Source organism: Triticum urartu, chromosome 2A (genome assembly GCF_056163025.1).
Source record: "Triticum urartu cultivar PI428250 chromosome 2A, HENAU_Tu73, whole genome shotgun sequence".
NCBI lineage: Eukaryota > Viridiplantae > Streptophyta > Magnoliopsida > Poales > Poaceae > Triticum > Triticum urartu.
The window spans coordinates 488,822,009-488,841,912 of record NC_141874.1 but is presented as its reverse complement, the minus strand read 5'-3'; the positions used below and the strand labels follow the sequence as shown (position 1 = coordinate 488,841,912).

At 48.3% G+C, this 19,904-nt stretch overlaps 3 protein-coding genes across 3 annotated transcripts; 2 read left to right on the top strand and 1 right to left on the bottom strand.

Annotated features, from left to right (window-relative positions):
• The first annotated feature begins 4 nt into the window (after window positions 1–4).
• LOC125538002 (Gut esterase (DUF1350)) lies at window positions 5–13,654 on the top strand. The gene is made up of 10 exons (XM_048701313.2): window positions 5–350; window positions 447–516; window positions 612–736; window positions 1,115–1,223; window positions 1,294–1,357; window positions 1,489–1,544; window positions 2,011–2,118; window positions 12,054–12,203; window positions 12,995–13,165; window positions 13,327–13,654. Exons 1-10 carry the CDS (start codon window positions 94–96, stop codon window positions 13,558–13,560), a joined length of 1,344 nt encoding a protein of 447 aa, XP_048557270.1. The 5' UTR covers window positions 5–93; the 3' UTR covers window positions 13,561–13,654.
• Window positions 3,842–11,546, bottom strand: LOC147985570 (uncharacterized). The gene is made up of 8 exons (XM_087545668.1): window positions 11,508–11,546; window positions 11,182–11,418; window positions 8,699–11,082; window positions 8,067–8,292; window positions 7,738–7,827; window positions 6,737–6,999; window positions 4,724–4,790; window positions 3,842–4,051 (listed from the first exon to the last, which is right to left on the bottom strand). The coding sequence occupies exons 1-8, from the start codon at window positions 11,544–11,546 to the stop codon at window positions 3,842–3,844; spliced, it is 3,516 nt and encodes a 1,171-aa protein (XP_087401794.1).
• A 3,602-nt stretch (window positions 13,655–17,256) lies between the features above and the next one.
• LOC125538003 (uncharacterized) lies at window positions 17,257–19,687 on the top strand. Its single transcript, XM_048701314.2, has one exon. The coding sequence runs from the start codon at window positions 18,193–18,195 to the stop codon at window positions 19,312–19,314; it is 1,122 nt and encodes a 373-aa protein (XP_048557271.1). The 5' UTR covers window positions 17,257–18,192; the 3' UTR covers window positions 19,315–19,687.
• The last annotated feature ends 217 nt before the right edge of the window (window positions 19,688–19,904 follow it).

Below are 19,904 nucleotides of genomic sequence, written 5' to 3'. Positions count from 1 at the left end.
CGGGGACGGAACAGCAGTCCCGTGCAGAATTCTCTTGTGTGTGTACCTGGGTGTGACAGTGCGAGGGAGAATCGGAGAAGACGAGCGCGAGAGATGATAAGGGCGGCGTCTCCGCGGCCTCCGTCCGCCGTGCAGCTACGCAGCTCCGCCGCCTCCTCCTCCTCCGCGTGCCCCTTCAGGGCCAGGGGGTCCGGAAGTAGGGTCGCGGCGACAGGTGGGAGGAGGAGGAGGAACGCCATCTCCTGCTGCGCGTCTGACGACCGGGAGGGGGCCCGCGGCGCGGCGGCTCCGGCTCCGGCTCCCACGGCTCCTTCCGACGGATCGATACAGCTCTACTCCCAGATCGAGAAGTAGGTGGTCGATAATTCCCGTTGTTCCCTATCTCTTCACCACGGACTCTCTTCCTAGTCTAGTAACATTTCGCTGCTGCGGCGGCTGGCGCGCAGGGTGATCACGGAGGCGGCGAAGCAGTCCAACCAGGGTTGGAGCTCCACCGGAGATTGGACCGAAATCGAGGTACCTTTCGGTAGGCTCTCACCTCTATTGCGAATTGCGACCGCCTTCTGCCTGTGTTTAGTTGGATTGGGTTGATCCCTGGTGATTGCTTGCAGGGGGCGTGGGTGTTGAGGCCCAAGTCCTCGGAGCCCTCGTTTGTCGTTCATTTCATTGGTGGGATTTTCGTCGGGGCCGCGCCGCAGGTCACATACCGCTACTTCCTCGAGCGTCTCGCAGACAAGTACGTTCATAAGCAATGTTACTCTGTTTAACGAATGAATTAATGAGATTCTTAGTTGTACTTTTGAATGCAGAGCGACATTTAATTAGTAAATACTCAGTATCCTCTAGTTCCACAATAAATATGCATTTTCATGTTTGAAATACACCGAGGAGGCGACAATCTCATAAGACGTTGAACTCCAGTTACCTCATGTCATGGTGTAATTCTGAACTGCCTCTAGTACTAGCTATATACTTTCAGTTTGCTGTATACGTTCTCTTGATATTCTACATTGAGCTCTTGATATCCTACATCAGCAGTTATTGTTTCCTGTATACTTTCTCTTGGCTTGGTATCCCACTTCTACAAATGCTGATTTACCAGTTTCAAATTCAGGGGAGCTTTGGTGATTGCTACACCATATGCTAGTGGCTTCGATCATTTCTTCATTGCAGACCAAGTTCAATTTAAGTTTGACAGGTGCTTGAGAAACTTGGTAGAACCTGTAAGTAGTACACTTCAACTATCAACGCAAGGTTTTGTCCACCATTCTAAGCATGTGAAATTTTATTCAGGTAAATGACCTTCCCACATTTGGTGTTGGACACTCGCTGGGATCCGTCATCCATCTTCTGATTGGTAAGAGTCTAGCATGGATTGAACTTCAATTAATCTGATGATTGTCTATGAAGTAACACTCATTCAACCGTGACCTCTCATTCCCTTCAATTAATTGCCCATTATGTGGCTTACGCTCCTTCCTGTTCCAGGATCAAGATATGCTGTGCAGCGAAGTGGAAACATACTGATGTCATTCAATAACAAGGTGCGTTAATATGACACATAGTTTTTTCAGTCTACCCGTCCTTCTATGAAATCTCCATAAGTTTAGAGTGTAGGGCCATAGACATCCGACCTGAACTCCTTTTTTTTTTTGGGAATAGTTTGAAACTATTCATAAGTTACGCAGATACTCCAGATTTAGTCATTTTACTTGACAACATTGTCCTGCCTATTTTCTACTGGCTAGTCATCCATCAAGAGATACAAATGCCAAACTTAAGTGAGAACGTTGCATATCAGATGTTTAGTATGTGATGAGTTACTTGAACATGGCATGAAAATCTTAATGCTACAAACCACTTCACGTTCGATGGAATCTCGTTTTCCTACTTAAAATCAACGAAGGTGGTGCCAAGTGTTTTTGTTCTTCTCAATCTGTCATTCTGTAAAATCGTGCCACTCAAATAAAAAGACTAACTGCCTGTAATATTGCTATTATTCATTTACAGGAGGCAAGCCTGGCGATTCCATTATTTTCACCTGTAATCGTTCCCATGGCACAGAGTTTTGGCCCAATATTATCCCAGCTGACATCATCTCCAACAATTCGTTTTGGGGTATGACGTGTTCCTGTTTTTCAAGTCAATCTTTTCATGTATGTCTATGGAATTACATACAATGCACTGTTTTATTTCCATGTGTACACTGTCAGTTGCCACCTCGTCATCACTGTATTGTTTTGGAGACCCACTGCCTATGTTACATCGGCATCTCATGTGAACAAGCTCCATGGACCTTTTTAAGTAGCTGTTTCTTGATATAAGCAGCTATTTAAGCAAAATACTTTCTTGTATGTGTATACATGCATGGCTTGCAAGTGTGCGTGACTTTCATCCGACACATATACTACCATATATACATAGAGTTTGCATATATTGATTCATCCAGCTTCATCCTGGCCGCATACCACTGCATTTTTATCTTTTGAGTAAATTTGACTCTGAACCACATAGTTTCCGCCCTGTAGGAGTTTGAATCAGATATATTTTTTGTGACACATTGAACGAGATTTAAGCACCAAAAATCTCAAATACCGAGCCCACATGCAGGCCGATGTGGCAGCGACTAAGATGCCACATCACCCAACATGAAGTGGTGCTTGAACATTGTTTTATTGAAGAGTTGATTAAATGCAAATTCAAAGAGTTGATTAGATGCAAATTCCACATTAACACATTTTGTCAAAAGCTGCATCGTACATGATGCCCACGTTGACAAATGGATGCCGACTCACTGCATAGTAGGCCTGAGTTGCCTGGCAAGTAAAGCAAATCTTTTGACATGGCAATCATATGCTAAAGCTGGTTCAAACTGGAATTTTGGCTTTTAAATCTGGAATTTACTCTCTGGTTCGAACTGGAATTTTCGCATGAGTTTTGACGTTGGCTCGCCAAGCCTAACGCAACCCTCCTCCTTTACCCGGGCATGAGAACGGCTATGTTGAGACGACATAGGCTTAGTTTTAAATCTGGTTCAGTGTGTCATAAAAAATAAATCTGGTTCAAACTGTCACGGTGCAAAAAATGTGGTTCAAACTGGAATTTACTCTCTTATACGTATCAGTTCTGAATACTTCTGAATTATGGGATAACTTTCTGATTTATTTTTCTGCAAATCTACACCATTGTGACTTGGTCCCACCAGATGGATGGCTTCTATTTTTTCCCCTTTTTTTCAATTAATGTGACATTTCTGCAGAGAACAGAGCCCCCCAAAATAAAACATACCCCAAGTTTATAGAATAGGTAATTTTGGGATGTTATATGGTTTTATGTATTTCACAACTTTTAGTACAACAGTCTCCTATATTCTGGACTTATGATGACCTTATATTTGTTTTGAGGAAAAACTCCGCCTATGTTGTCTCAACATAGCCGGTCCCAAGCCCGGGTAAAGGAGGAGGGTTGTGATAGGCTTGGCAAGCCAACGTAAAAACTCAGCCACTTTTATGGAGATGAAACCCAAAAGATTTTCGTTGGGGCGTAACCCTCTCAGTGACGCGCCACATCGGAACCCGGATGTGGTGGCAAATGGGCAAGGGCCGGGCCGTCACCCCCTGGTGGCGTGCCATATCTTGATCCGGATACGGTGGCAAGTGAGCGAGGATCGGGTCGTGGCATCCTCAGTGGCGCGCTACATTGGCGCCCGGATGTAGTGGAAAATGAGCAAGAGTCTTTGCATTTGACTCGACGAGTGCGAAGGGTAAGGAAGCTAGCCGAGCCTAGGAGGATTCGCTTAGGTAGATGGAACGTAGGGTCTCTGACAGGGAAGCTTCGGGAGCTAGTTGATGCAGTGGTGAGGAGAGGTGTTGATATCCTTTGCGTCCAAGAAACCAAATGGAGGGGACAGAAGGCGAAGGAGGTGGAGGATACCAGCTTCAAGTTGTGGTACACGGGGACCGCTGCAAACAGAAATGGCGTAGGCATCTTGATCAACAAGAGCCTCAAGTATGGAGTGGTAGACGTCAAGAGACGCGGGGACCGGATTATCCTGGTCAATAGTTGGGGACTTAGTTCTCAATGTTATCAGCGCGTATGCCCCGCAAGTAGGCCACAATGAGAACACCGAGAGGGAGTTCTGAGAAGGCCTGGAAGACATGGTTAGGAGTGTACCAATTGGCGAGAAGCTCTTCATAGGAGGAGACCTCAATGGCCACGTGGGTTCATCTAACACAGGTTTTGAAGGGGCGCATGGGGGTTTTGGCTATGGCATCAGGAATCAAGAAGGAGATGTCTTAAGCTTTGCTCTAGCCTACGACATGATTGTAGCTAACACCCTCTTTAGAAAGAGAGAATCACATCTGGTGACTTTTAGTAGTGGCCAACACTCTAGCCAGATCGATTTCATCCTCTCGAGAAGAGAAGATAGGCGTGCGTGCCTAGACTGTAAGGTGATACCTGGAGAGAGTGTTCTGGTGGTTACTGATTTCCGCTTTCGGACTCGTGTCCAGCAAGATAAGTGTGCCAAAGTCGCTAGAACGAAGTGGTGGAAGCTCAAGAGGGAGGTAGCTCAGGCGTTCAAGGAGAGGGTCATTAAGGAGGGCCCTTGGGAGGAAGGAGGGGATGCGGACAATGTGTGGATGAAGATGGCAACTTGCATTCGTAAGGTGGCCTCGAAGGAGTTTGGAGTGTCCAGGGGAAGGAGAAGCGAAGGTAAGGATACCTGGTGGTGGAATGATGATGTCCAGAAGGCGATTAAAGAGAAGAAAGATCGCTTCAGATGCCTATACCTGGATAGGAGTGCAGACAACATAGAGAAGTACAAGATAGCGAAGAAGGACACAAGGCGAGCTGTCAGTGAAGCAAGGGTCGGGCATATGAGGACCTCTACCAACGGTTAGGCACGGAGGAAGGCGAAAGGGATATCTATAAGATGGCCAAGATCCGAGATAGGAAGACGAGGGATATTGGCCAAATCAAATGCATCAAGGACGGAGCAGACCAACTCTTGGTGAAGGACGAGGAGATTAAGCATAGATGGCGGGAGTACTACGACAAGCTGTTCAATGGGGAGAATGAGAGTTCTACCATTGAACTGGACGACTCCTTTGATGAGACCAGCATGCGTTTTGTGCGGCGAATCCGGGAGTCTGAGGTCATGGAGGCTTTAAAAAGGATGAAATGAGGCAAGGCGATGGGCCCTGATTGTATCCCCATTGAGGTGTGGAGAGGCCTCGGTGCCATAGCGATAGTATGGCTAACCAAGCTTTTCAACCTCATTTTTCGGGCAAACAAGATGCCAGAAGAATGGAGACTGAGTATATTAGTACTCCCTCCGTCCGGAAATACTTGTCCTAGAAATGGTTGTATCTAGACTTATTTTAGTTATAGATACATCCATTTTATCCATTTTTAGGACAGGTATTTCTGGACGGAGGGAGTACCAATCTTCAAGAACAAGGGAGATGTTCAGAGTTGTACTAATTACCGTGGAATTAAGCTGATGAGCCATACAATGAAGCTATGGGAGAGAGTCATTGAGCACCGCTTAAGAAGAATGACAAGCGTGACCAAAAATCAGTTTGGTTTCATGCCTGGGAGGTCGACCATGGAAGCCATTTTCTTGGTACGACAACTTATGGAGAGATACAGGGAGCAAAAGAAGGACTTGCATATGGTGTTCATTGACTTGGAGAAGGCCTATGATAAGATACCGTGGAATGTCATGTGGTGGGCCTTGGAGAAACACAAAGTCCCAGCAAAGTACATTGCCCTCATCAAGGACATGTACGACTATGTTGTGACAAGTGTTCGAACAAGTGATGTCGACACTGATGACTTCCCGATTAAGATAGGACTGCATCAGGTGTCAGCTTTGAGCCCTTATCTTTTTGCCTTGGTGATGGATGAGGTCACAAGGGATATACAAGGAGATATCCCATGGTGTATGCTGTTTGCGGACGATGTGGTGCTAGTTGACGATAGTCGGACGGGGGTAAATAGGAAGTTAGAGTTGTGGAGACAAACCTTGGAATCGAAAGGGTTTAGGCTTAGTAGAACTAAAACCGAGTACATGATGTGTGGTTTCAGTACTACTAGGCGTGAGGAGGAGGTTAGACGTGATGGGCAGGTGGTACCTCAGAAGGACACCTTACCTTTTGATATTTGTGGTCAATGCTACAGGAGCATGGGGGTATTGATGAAGATGTGACACCAATTGATGATATACGAGATAGAGTTGGGGTAACACCAATTGAAGAGAAGCTTGCCAACATCGTCGAGATGGTCTGGGCATATTCAGCGCAGGCCTCCAGAAGCTCCAGTGCATAGCGGACGGCTAAAGCGTGCGGAGAATGTCAAGAGAGGGCGGGGTAGACCGAATTTGACATGGGAGGAGTCCGTTAAGAGAGACTTGAAGGTTTGGAGTATCACCAAAGAACTAGCTATGGATAGGGGTGCGTGGAAGCTTGCTATCTGTTAGGAATATGCAACTTGTATTCCCATGAGGCCATAGGCCGATATATATATACATGTACAGGTGTGGAACATATGCAGGAAACCCCTCATACAACGGGATAAATACAAAGGGGTACATGACTTATATTATAACTCTAACACCCCCCCTCAAACTCATGGTGGATGAACAACACTGAGTTTGGAGAGATAAAAGCCATGTTGTGCTCTAGTCTGAGCCTTCGTCAGGAAATCCGCCAACTGTAACTCGGAAGGCACATACTGAAGAGCAATAACCTGATCCTGCACAACAGCACGCACATAGAAAGCATCAACACCAATATGCTTGGTGAGCTCATGCTTCACAGGATCGCGTGCAATGCTGATAGCACCTGTACTGTCAGATAGAATCAGAGTCGGTGTAGTGACAGAAACACCAAAATCCTGAAGTAACCACCGTAACCAAGTCACCTCTGCCGTCAAAAGAGCCATTGCTCGCAACTCAGCCTCGGCACTCGAACGGGAAACTGCAAGCTGTTTCTTCGTCTTCCAGGCAATGAGAGAACCACCAAGAAAAACACAGTAAGCAGAAAGTGAACGGCGATCGGAAGGATCACTAGCCCACGTAGCATCCGAATAGGCCTGGAGCTGTAAAGAACTGGAGCGAGGAAAGAATAGACGATGAGAGATCGTGCCTCGAAGATATCGAAGAACACGAAGGAGATGACTATAGTGAACCGAGGTGGGGGCAGAGACAAACTGACTCAGAATATGAACCGGATAAGATATGTCCGGACGAGTGACAGCTAGATAGACAAGACTGCCAACAAGATGACGATAACGCGTCGGATCAGGGAGAGGATCACCATCAGTAGCACAGAGGTGAACATTGAGCTCCATAGGAGTCTCAACAACGCGCTCGTCAGTAAGAGCAGCACGAGCAAGAAGATCCTGGATATACTTTTCCTGGGATATAAAAAAGCCATCAGAGGTAGAAGAGACTTCAATCCCAAGAAAGTAACGAAGAGGTCCAAGATCAGACATAAGAAACTGCTCACTAAGACGGGCCTTTACAAAGGCAATATACTCGGGGTCATCCCCCGTGATGATCATGTCATCAACATAAAGAAGAAGTGTCCGACCACGAGGAGAAAGGTGAATAAACAATGCGGGATCATGAGCACTTGCTAAAAAACCAGCAGCAGTGATCATAGAGGCAAAGCGCTCAAACCAGGCGCGGGGGGCTTGCTTAAGGCCATAGAGAGAGCGACGAAGACGACATACCATGCCATCAGGAACAGAATACCCAGGTGGTGGCTGCATGTACACCTCCTCACGCAGCTCACCATTAAGAAAGGCATTCTTAACATCAAGCTGAGATATAGACCAGTGGCGTGCAGAGGCAACAGCAAGAAGGGTACGAACAGTGGTCATATGAGCCACAGGAGCAAAAGTCTCGTCATAATCACGACCATGCTCCTGCTGAAAACCACGAGCCACAAGACGAGCTTTGTGACGCTCAAGAGAACCATCGGAGCGAGTCTTAACCTTGTAGACCCACTTACAAGTGATCGGACGGACTCCGGAAGGAAGAGAAACAAGATCCCAAGTACCAGTGCGTTCAAGAGCAGCAATCTCCTCTGCCATCGCAAACTGCCATTCAGGATGAACAACAGCCTGACGGTAAGAAGTTGGCTCAAGAACAGCAGCACCAGCGGTGGGAAAGCCAAAGCGATCAACAGGCGGACGAGGACGAGAACGCAAGCCATAAGTAGGCTGAGAGGAAGATGACGACCCATCCACAGAGGCATCAACCGGTCGTGGACGACGAGTGTAATACTGAGGAAGAGATGGAATAATAGAAGGAGGAATCGGCAAGGTAGAATCAGGGGGTGGTGACGAAGAAGTCACCGGAGATGAAGGTGTAGAATCCGGTGACAGACTGGGAGAGGAGACCGGGGAGGAAGTCACCGGAGATGAGGGTGGAGAACCCGGTGACATGCTAGGCGAGGAGACCGGGGAGGATGGTGGCTGCAAGTCAACTAGATGTGGAGAAGGAGAGGAAGTGGAACGGAGAGGTACAGTGTCAGCAGGGGTGAGAAGGGAGTCAGGAAAAGTGAGGAAAGAGATATCCTGCACTGAAAAAGTCGAGGAAGATGGGCGTGGGTAGAAGGGACGAGACTCTTCAAAAGTCACATCTCGAGAGATACGCATCCGACGACCAAGAGGATCCCAACAACGATACCCCTTATGCTCATCACTGTAGCCTAAGAAGACACACTCAACAGACTGAGCGGTCAGTTTGGTGCGTTCACGAGGGGCAAGAAGAACATAGCAAACACAACCAAACGAGCGAAGCAGCGAATAATCGGGAGAACGATCAAAAAGTCGCTCGAAAGGAACACCACCTTGTAGAGCAGCGGAAGGCTGTATATTGATAAGATAGGTGGATGTGGAGACGGCCTCAGCCCAAAAATGAGGCGGGAGAGAGGCAGCAATCATCAATGCACGAGCCGTCTCAAGAAGATGTCGATGCTTTCGCTCAGCCACACCATTCTGAGCATGAGCACCAGGACAAGAGAATTGAGAGAGAGTCCCGTGCTCAGCAAGAACACCACGCAACATCTTAGAGATATACTCGCCAGCAGAGTCAGCACGCAAAACACGAATGGGTGAAGAGAACTGAGTATGAACCATGGCAGCAAAACGCTTATAAATAGACAAAACCTCAGAACGAGAAGTCATGAAATAAAGCCATGTGTAACGAGAGAAATCATCTATAAAAATAATATAGTACTTATGACCACCTTTCGAAGCGAAAGGGGCCGGACCCCAGACATCAGAATGGACTAAATCGAAAGGACGCTTAGACACGGACTCACTATGTGAATATGGTAACTGAATCTGCTTGCCAAGACGACAACCCTGACACTCTAAAGAGACATCTCCTGAGACAGACCCCAGAAGGCCTCGACGAACTAAAGAAGACAACCGAGAACCACACAGATGACCAAGTCGATGATGCCACTGCTGGAAGGAACCAGTGACGGAGGCAACAGAAGCGGGAGAACTGGCGATGGTGGTGGCAGCAGAAGGAACATGAAGCCAGTCCAACTCCCAAAGACCCTGAGAATCACGGCGGCGAGGGCCAGCCCCAACCAGAGTGTGCGTGTGACGGTCCTGGACAGAACAAGAGTCAACGTCAAGGATGACGCGACAACCAGAATCCGTAAGTTGTCCAGCAGAAAATAAATTCATGGTAAGGCGAGGAACATGAGCAACATCAGGAACAGAATAAGGAGTAGTAAGATTGCCTCTACTAGCAACAGAAAGGGGAGTACCATCAGCAGTGAGGACATGAATAGGAGAATCGAGTGATCGAAGAGAGGACAAAGTGGAAGAATGAGAAGACATATGAAAAGAAGCTCCAGAGTCCAGAACCCATGGGGATGTACCTGACTGTGGAGAGGGTGAGTGCGCAGTGCGGGAAGCATCAGTCACAGAACCGGCAGCACCCGTCGAGGAAGAACCTGAAGCCGCGAGCAGACGCTTAAGTCTCAGAATATCCTGCTCAGTCAAAGCAATGGCTGAGGCTGTCGAGGTAGACGACGAAGTCCCTGAAGATGATGATCGAGCCTTGCGCAGGTGTTTCTTCTTCGTGTAGCACTGAGACTCAAGATGACCATCATTGTTGCAATAGGCGCAGTGTGGACGGGGGCGACCTGAGCCTCCAGAAGGAGTGGGCAAGAGCGGCGGAGCACTCGAGCGAGAAGTGGTCGATGGAGCAGGTGGCGTAGGAGCACGAGTAGCAAGCACAGAGGGAACCTCCAGCAAACCAGCACCACGTAAGCGAGTCTCCTCTGCACGAATCTCAGAAAGCGCCTCCATGAGAGAAATACGGCCACGAGCAAACAACTGAGCACGCCGGGGCTCAAATTCCTTACGGAGCCGAGACAAAAACTCATAGACGCGATGAAACTCCAAATTGGCCTGGACAGCCTGGCAACAGGGGCAGGTACGACACCCAGCACTACGGAGAGAATCAAGCTGACGCCAGATAGCAGAACTCTGGGCATAGAAGTCATCAACAGTAGAGTCACCCTGCTGAAGAGCATGCTCCTGACGGATCACAGAGAGGTATAAGGCATCACCAGAGGGCTGATAGCGCTCACGAAGACGGGTCCACATCTCAAAGACAGTAGAAAGACCCAGAAATTCAGAAGCAAACTGAGGCAGAACACTAGCAGTGAGAACAGCGGCAGCACGAGCATCATCATCAAGCCACTGGGTGTAAGCAGACAGAGCACCATGATACAACTGAAGAGCCTCCTCATAAGCCAAAACCCTCTCATCATAAGCACGATCAGCAGCCTCATCAGCAACCTTAGCCGCATCCTTGGCGGCCTGATTAGCATCCGTGGGAAGAACCGATGGAGTGGGCGGAGTAGGGGCCACCGGAGGAACTGGACGTGGCGGACAGCAGACCTCGCCAGAAAGAACACCCCAAAGACGAATGCCACGCATGTGAATGCGCATGAAGCCAGTGAACTCGGTGTAGTTAGTACCATCAAAGATCACCGGACAGCGAGGGACAGCAACAAAACCCGATGCAGCAGACAATTTTTTTTTTTTTTTTGGGATCCGGCGAGAACAACCAGATCGGGATCAGGCGCAGGCTACGGGAGCTTCGGAAGCCGGCTGGAGAGGGAACCAGATCGGGCGAGACACCTGGGACGAGCTCCCTGGGAGCCTGCGGGACGGGCTCCCTGGGCACCCGCGGGACGGGCGAGCAGGCAGCCGCGGGACGGGCGTGCGGGATGGTGGGCAGCCGCGGGACGGGCCGGCAGCCGGGCTCCCTGGGCGGCGTGGAGGACTCCCGGCGGCTGGAGAGGCGCCGGCGGGATGGGCGGCGTGGAGGACGCCCGGCGGCTGGAGAGGAGAGTGGGGGCGGCTGAGACGAACCCCCTGCTTCGATCGAGAGACGGAGAGGAGATCGAGCGAACAGATCAAATGCACGAGTTGCAGCGTGCAAAAAATTGACCTAGCTCTAATACCATGTTAGGAATATGCAACTTGTATTCCCATGAGGCCATAGGCCGATATATATATACATGTACAGGTGTGGAACATATGCAGGAAACCCCTCATACAACGGGATAAATACAAAGGGGTACATGACTTATATTATAACTCTAACACTATCCATGTGCCAGAGCCATGAGTTGGTCGCGAGATCTTATGGGTTTCACCTCTAGCCTTACCCAACTTGTTTGGGACTAAAGGCTTTGTTGTTGTTGTATATTTGTTTTGAGGAAAGCAAACTTTTCTTCCGTACCGTGAAGGCCATCGTACTAAGGAAGTACAAGAATAGCATATGCTAACACAGGAAGTCTAAACAATTAACAAGGAATCAAGAATATTATAATAAGCATGATGGTGTATGTATCATTTGAGCTATTTTCTTAAATATTTTTGTTAGTGCCACACTCCCAAATACACAACACATGCTGCTTTTTCACATTAAGAATAGTTGGGTAGATATCATGTCATTCCCTCTTTCTAAACATTTGAGCTAAATTGATCATAATTCTTACAAACAGGCTGAAGCGGCTATTAAGCAAATTGAGAATCTAGGCCCTCCTGTTGTTAAGCAACTTCTTCCCTTAATTCAACAACTTCCTCCACTGTATATGGACTTGGTAAAGGGCCGAGAAGACTTCATCCCAAAACCAGAGGAGACACGCCGGCTGGTATGTTCAAACTCTTCTGTTATAGCATTTGAACTGTTTGCATTAAATTTAGGTTAGGTAGTGAAAAGTATATAGTAAGTCCCTTCTAACATGATGCTTTTTATTAACTTTATACTTCATAGAAATACATAAATTACATCACGTAGAGATGAAATTTGCTAACATTATTTCATAATGTCTCCGTTGTTGTATGACACTGGAGGCATCCTTATCAGTAGCTGTCGATTTGCAATTGTGAATTATCTGACAAAACATTAATTTTATTATCTTAGCAGTAAGCAGAAGAAGTTTTGTTTACAACAATGTACAATGTAGGCCACATATATGGTGTCCAGAAACTTTTACAAGGAATCAACAATTCTCCAAAATGATGGTCCTAATTTTAGCATTTGTCTAATACTCCCTCCGTCCGGAAATACTTGTCCAAAGAATGGATGTATCTAGATGTATTTTAGTTTTAGATACACCCATTTGTATCCATTTCTATGACAAGTATTTCCGGACGGAGGGAGTATACAATATCCACAAGTTTGAGTTGGACATTTTGTTAATTCTGAAACTTCGAATTTTACTTTTAGTAAACTACTCCCTCTGTCCGGAAATAGTTGTCATCAAAATGAATAAAAGGGGATGTATCTAGATGTATTTTAGTTCTAGATACATCCCTTTTTATCCATTTTGATGACAAGTATTTTCAGACGGAGGGAGTACATGATATGTTGTACGTAGATGTTTGAACTCGTCATTTTACAACTGCTATATACTTGCTGATTCACCACTTTTTTGGACAGATAAAATCCTACTACGGAATATCTCGAAATCTCCTAGTAAAGTTCGAAGATGACCAAATTGATGAAACCTCTATCATTGCACAAGTGCTAAGCTCTGAATCTGCCATTAGCTCACAGCTTGATATGTCGATTCGCTCACTTCCTGGGGATCATGGCCTTCCATTGCAACAGGTGCTTTTTTTCTCTGTCGGGATTCATACAAGTACTGTTTTGGACTCCTCGACAAAGCCATATATGCCAGACGAAATATTAATAGTTCTGCTGAAGATTAGAAGTCGTTGTATGAGTTGTTGCTCTGGTTTCAGCAAAGTAATTGTGTGTTGTTGGTTCAGGTACTTCCTGACGTTCCACCAGGAATGGCTGATGCAGTGAGCCGTGGAGGTGAACTCCTGGCAAATCTCACAACAGGCACACCATGGGAGGCTGTTGCTAAGGAGGTAGGTACCACTTTTGGCACTGACTCTGGCGTTCTGCGAACACAAGTACCCGAGGATGTCAATGCACTTGTGGATGTAATTGTTTCATGGGTAGCTTCAAATTCTGGCCCCAAACTACTTCGTTCATGACCACCCACAATGCTTGGGGACGTAAATAACAGTGTAGAACTGCGGGGTTTACTGACTACTGACGAATTATGAGTAATGGAAATTTTGGATCGCATGTCAGGGCTATATTTTAATTGCCGAGATTCATACTGTCCAGGGAAATCAAATATGAGGGGCATGCAGGAGTATTATAAGAACATTGAAGATGAATTAAAAGAAATTTCAATGTTATATACTCCCTCCGTCTGGAAATACTTGTCATCAAAATGGATAAAGGGAGATGTATCTAGATGTATTTTAGTTCTAGATACATCCTTTTTTTATCCATTTTGATGACAAGTATTTTCGGACGGAGGGAGTATACATTATGCTTGTGCTGAGCCGCTAATTGTTACAAAATGATCTAGTTGTATTGTTATTTATTCTATTTGTAGCAATTGCACATGCACAAATGCATGTTTCTGTGCCGCGATATACTGCCTGACGTGTGTATTATCTGTGGTTATCATTCTTAGTATGTGTGGTGTGTTTTGTACTCTTGTTTCAAAAATGCATTAAGCTCTGTTGTGCTAACGGATGGTTGGCAAGAATGCCGACTGGAGCACTGCGCTACCTCATGCACAGGAAGGCTACGCAGCTCAATGTACCTATAGAAGCGCTGGCGAACAAGTCACCTTACCACAGTAGCAAAGGCAAGAATACTTTCCTGACTCATTAGATCTTATTTTTGGCTTGCAATAATGATTGTAAATGTTGTAGGTTCATAAGATCATTGAGTTACATTTATCCTCGTTGAGTGTGAGCTCTTGATTTGAGTATGATCAGAGATTTGAAAATGAAAATGAAAACAAATATGATCAGAGAAAATGAATATGATCAGAGATTTACACCGTGCAATACTGGGAATATATTTGTTGCGAGATAACTATCGAACTAGACTGAACAGACCTGCTTTGTGTTAGATGCCACCTCTAATTTGTTGATGTAAAAAAAACGTTACTGAATAGGAGTTGCTGAATGTTAGTAGATTTGGCATAAAAATGATACCAGTGTTATATTATTTGTATTATTTTCACTAAACACGCAGCTAGAAAGTTCAGTGGTCAAGTGGTAGATAGCAGGTCTTTCCTAAAAAAAGTGTTAGATATCATGTCCGTGTATAAAGTATAAGAGCATTATTGTGCTTGTAAGATTTAAGTCTCTTGTGACAACAGACGTATTGACCAGTGAAAAAAAAATCAGTAGTACCTGCACCTTCTCCCGAAATAGTTGCATATTTCAGTACGCGCTTGGTAGTTTTATTTTTATTTTTTGCTGGGGCAATTGGTAGAATTGGTATTGATGGGAATGGGGGATGGTACATGTAAGGGCGAACTCACACTAGTTCATAGCGCAGTTATATCAACAGATACTAGGAATCCACATAAACAGCAAAAGGATCAGCAACTGAGAAATGTCAGTGATACGGTTCAGTTGCAATCCTTCTTCAATCAATGATAGATGAGACAAGATTACCCATTGAAAAATCAAATTTATAGCGGTGCTATGCATACTACTACCTCCCTTTCAGTTTACAAGTCCTACGCGTATATCTAGGTTACCAATTTTATCACCTTAATATAAACTATATAACACAAAAATTATACGGTTTGAAAATAGAACATCTGAAGTTTATATTGATATATTTTTTGTAATATATGACTTGTATTAGGTTGGTCAAATTGACGATCTAGGGGCACGCGCACGTCCTGTAAACTGAGAGAGAGGTAGTAGTAAATTGGAAGCAGATTTAATAATAATTTAAGTGTACATATCAAGTGGGAAACCTCACTTAGGGTGGAATTAATCATCGAAAAACCTTTCGGTTGACGTGTCAAATAACATTAAAAAAATCATCACAGCTGCAGATATACTTTCCAATTTAAGCTACCTACTTGTGCTGGCGTTTTAAATCCTATCAAATGTCCATAGTAAAATATAGCAACTTTTTCCTCAAAAAAATAACAACTTGAACAATGGTCCTGTTCGGGTTATGGCTCTCCATAGAATAAATATTTTACCTTCCTACCCAGCCGATACATGAGAGGATATGTGATGACTGGGCGTGTCCGCTCACTATGCTACATTTTTTAAATTCTTTTTTTCTTTCTCTCTCCATCTCATCGGTAAGATGCATATGACCAGATATACAGGGAGAAAAGTGGACGTATGGCTGCATGCATGAACAACACAGAGGCTTAAAAACAAACACACCCAAACACGGATTCGGATTCGCTGACTTAGCCACAGCAAGTCCCCGCTGACTTTGCCGTAGGATCAAGAATCGAAGGCTGAGATTAGCCAAATCACTGTTCTGATTACTGTTCACATAAACAACTGTTCACACAAATCACTGTTGGTCACACTAGCATCCGATCTGATCCGCCACTTTTCAATCCGACGAACGAGACCGGGCAAAGGTAGCGGTACAGTAGCTTCGCTACCTTTGCCACGGCGAGTCAGCGAATCTGAATCGCCCAAACACTAATAGGACGCGTCTGTGACATTTGAGGGGCCAAATTCATTGGCCGTGCTCAAACGAAAGCAGGCGGGTTATCAAGGTTATGATTGATGGTTATCCATATGTCAGAGCAGACCACTGGATTGAATTGAATTCAATTCAAATTGCCACCTGCCATCCTGCACTCCTGCTGCTTACTTTTACGCTGTTGTCACCCGGAGCGGAGCCATGCATGCACGATCCCTGGCAAGATCCACCAAAATGTTTGCAGGAGCTGACCGCACCGGCACCGGGAAGAGTGGACGCACGGCACCACCGCACGCGTGCAAGTGCAAGCCCAAGCCCAGCGGGCATGATGAGTGCCGGCACCACCGCACGCACGTACTAGTACGCCGGTGCGGTGCCGCCGCGGCAGCAGGTAGTGGAGGTGCCCCCCCGGCGGTAACGACAAGTCCATCAGACGGGTGCCTCCCCCGATGTGCATGGAGCCATGGGCCGCTTCAATCAGATCCGCGCGTAGCACCCTTCCTCATCCTCCTCATCCTCGGTATAAAAATAAAATGCAGGCGATGTGTGCAAGGTACAGGTGCATTTGATGCGAACGGGCGGAGCATGGATGGACGCCGTGCGGAGCCATGTGCGCGCGTCGTGCCCATGGCATGGATTTGCGGTTGCGGGAAGGCATGCCGACCGCAAATTACTCGCGGCCTCCAGCAGCACATCGTCGTCCATGCCCATCCACGCAAGGCTGAACGAACATGTTAACGAGCGCTCTAGTAGGCTAGTACCAAAATCATGGGATCGATCTGCCACCCTGGTGCTACCGAGAGATAAAGCCCTCCCCCGAGCTGGAGATTCTTCAGGCGCGTATGTTTGACCAAGGATAGTAGACTAGACGTTTCCATTCCAGATCATCTGCTTGATCAGAGGAAGCCGCCCCTCTGTCACAACGTATTGCCGTCTGTTACGGAGATCAAGTAGTATACTCTTGAGCTCGAGATTTCTAAATGAAGCCAGTGAAAGTGACCTCGGATGCTCATGCTGGCACATGGTTCATCGATCCACTCCTCACTCACAGCAGCAACATGGCCGGCTGTTGCGTGTTATATACCATCACCAGCTCCAGCTGTGATGTGGAGAGAGTTAAGAACAAAACTACTACAGTGTACAGGCCTCATGTCATGTGCCGTCCGTCGTGCTCTGATCACTGCTCGCAAACAGCAGGCATGGGACGCTGCTGAGTTTGTGCTGGATCTACCATGGTGATGGTGGAGTAGCTCTGTAGCTGGCTGTACATTCTCTTGGAACAGGGGAAACACGTCCGGCCCCGTCTGTCGCGCTAGAAAACGGAATCATGGAACGGACACACGTCGGACAAGAACCATGACCATCGTACGTGTAGCAATCACTGCCGGTTAAAACAGGCAAGGGCATCGGCCGACGACGACACCGATGAATGAACAATGTCAATGGAACAGAGGCGCGGCTCCTGATTCGGCATCGCGTGCCGTGTAATATGTTTTGGCGGGAAGCGTAACGTAAACCCTTTTCCCACTGCGCACCACGATTATCCAGTAGTAATTTTCATCAACCTATCGCAGGATAGATGTACTGCTACATCGCACGTGCAATCACGCATGGTCTCGTCTCGTCCCAGTGGCACGGCACCAGTAATTCCGAGTTGTTTTTACTTGACACTCTGCTTAAGACCCGTTGTTACCAGTGGAGAGAGGCAGAGCGCGCATCAAGTGGAGTGGAGCCACGCGCGCGGTCGCAGAGGGTTGCCCACCCCCACGTGCCCGCCCTGACCGAGCCCTTGTTTTTTTTCCTTCTTCTACGTGCGGTGCGATGACCGAGCCTTGTCACGGCTAGGGCCGCGCGAACCGGACAAAAAGACGCAGGCGGGAGTGGCGCTAAAATAAGGCGCACCCCCACGCCGCCCCCTGCCACTCCCATCCATGCTCTCCTCTGCCACCGCATCCGCATCCGCTTGCGCGCTCGTGCCCCTCTCCGTCCCCCAAGCTCCCCGCTCCCGTCCGCGCGCCTCCACCTTCGGCCCGGCCGCCGCGGCAGATCGGCATCAGGAGAGCAACTGAGACAAGATCCGGCACAGCATTACCAAGATCGTAGCACAGGAGGTGAGGAGGGCGGGCATGGAGGAGAAAGCGGCGGAGACGGTGGCGGCCCCGGCAGCGGCGGTTGCGGTGGATCAAGAAGTGGCCTACTGTAGCGAGCACCCCTACCCGCCCGGCGCCGCGGCGGCCGCGGGGGTGGCTGCCGGCAGTGGCATCTGCGCCTTCTGCCTGCAGGAGAAGCTTGGCATGCTGGTCTCCTCCTCCAAGTCCAGCCCCTTCCACCCGCCGCCTTCCTCCGTCACGCCGACCACCCCTCCGCCCAACAGGCTCGCCACCGAAAATCTTTATCCTTCCACCGCCTCTGCCATGGCGATCCCGCCGCACAAGGGCAAGACATCTTCCTCGGCGCCCGCCCCGGTGGCCAGCGGGCTCAGGAGGAGCAAGTCCGTGGCGCCGCGGCCGGAAGAGCCGCAGCTGTCGTCCGGGATCACCTCTGACAGCCCCCGCAAGAAGAGCTTCTGGTCTTTCCTCTACCCCTCCTCCTCCAGCGGCCACCGGAGCGGGTCGTCGTCTCTGGCCAGTGGGGAGGGCGCCGCGTCCACGAGGAGGAAGTCGGTGTCGGTGGCTTCGGCGACGTCGGCGTCGCTGGGGCGGAGGCTGGAGGCGATAGAGGAGCCTGAGAGCCCGGGCCGCCGCAGCGAGGGGTCGTCGTCCTCGTCGTTCGGGAGAAAGGTGGCGCGGTCGCGCTCCGTGGGCTGCGGCAGCCGCAGCTTCTCGGGGGACTTCTTGGAGCGCCTCTCCACCGGCTTCGGCGACTGCGCGCTCCGGCGCGTCGAGTCCCACCGCGAGCCCAAGCCCAAGGGAAGCGCGCTCGGCCACCTTGGCGGCGCCCGCGACGCCGGCGACGGCGACGAGGATTACGAGTACACGCAGCAGCACAGGATCAAGTGCGCCGGGTTCTTCGGCGGCATCGGCGCCGCGCCCCCGGCCTCATCCTCCTACTGGCTCTCCGCGCCCAGTGGCGGGAGCAGCGCCAGCGCCGGCGGCAACACGAGGGTTTCTGGCACACGGAGCCACCGGGGCTGGGCGTGGGCGCTGGCGAGCCCCATGAGGGCGCTGAGGCCGACGAGCTCCACGTCCAGCAAAACCATCATGTCGGCATCCGCGACGGCAGGTGGATCGGCGGTGGCGACGAGTTAGCCTCGTCTTTGGATTGTTGCAGCTGCGCACTCCGCGATCAATGGCCGGTTATCAAATCATCGCTCTTCTTCTCGAACTATACTACTACTGCTTCTACTAGTATGAAAATTACTGCTGTTGGTTCTGGTATATGTCCATTCGAGTCCTGAGAAACTGCTCCTAAGGTGAAGGATGGGATATGGGCCGCAGATTAAGCTCTAGCTCGCCTTTCATTTTGTAATTCTGTTCCAATTCGAGATTTTCTCCTGTGGTGTGGTGGAAATAGAGATGTTTTATGTTGAATTCATTCGTGTGCTGTGTTGGAGACGGGACATGGGCATTGAATTGAAAAGGAGAAATTTGGCAATTTGTTCATCAGTTATGTAGTACTCCTTGTTCTTTGTGTGCCTTGATTCAGTTTTCATGATCCTGCGACCACACTATACTACGGGTGACCTGTTAAAGCATCTACAACCGTACCCGTCAAAAGTGAGTCGCCCCTCAAATCTCATATGTCCAAGTCTACAACCGTCTTCCTCATAGCAAGCTCTGCTTGGATTGTCGGTTTGCTCCTAAATACCCCTGTAATCAAAATAGACCTCCAGCCGTCG

Coding starts and splice junctions, on each gene's coding strand:
- LOC125538002 (XM_048701313.2), top strand. CDS start 94: ATGATAAGGGCGGCGTCTCCGCGGCCTCCGTCCGCCGTGCAGCTACGC. Junction 517..611: donor GAGATTGGACCGAAATCGAG/GTACCTTTCGGT, acceptor GATTGCTTGCAG/GGGGCGTGGGTGTTGAGGCC. Junction 737..1,114: donor CTCGAGCGTCTCGCAGACAA/GTACGTTCATAA, acceptor TTTCAAATTCAG/GGGAGCTTTGGTGATTGCTA.
- LOC147985570 (XM_087545668.1), bottom strand. CDS start 11,546: ATGGCCTCATGGGAATACAAGTTGCATATTCCTAACATG. Junction 8,293..8,698: donor TACAGTGATGAGCATAAGGG/GTATCGTTGTTG, acceptor TCTCTTCCTCAG/TATTACACTCGTCGTCCACG. Junction 4,791..6,736: donor GATCAGGTTATTGCTCTTCA/GTATGTGCCTTC, acceptor ACTCCTATCCAG/GTATAGGCATCTGAAGCGAT.
- LOC125538003 (XM_048701314.2), top strand. CDS start 18,193: ATGGAGGAGAAAGCGGCGGAGACGGTGGCGGCCCCGGCAGCGGCGGTT.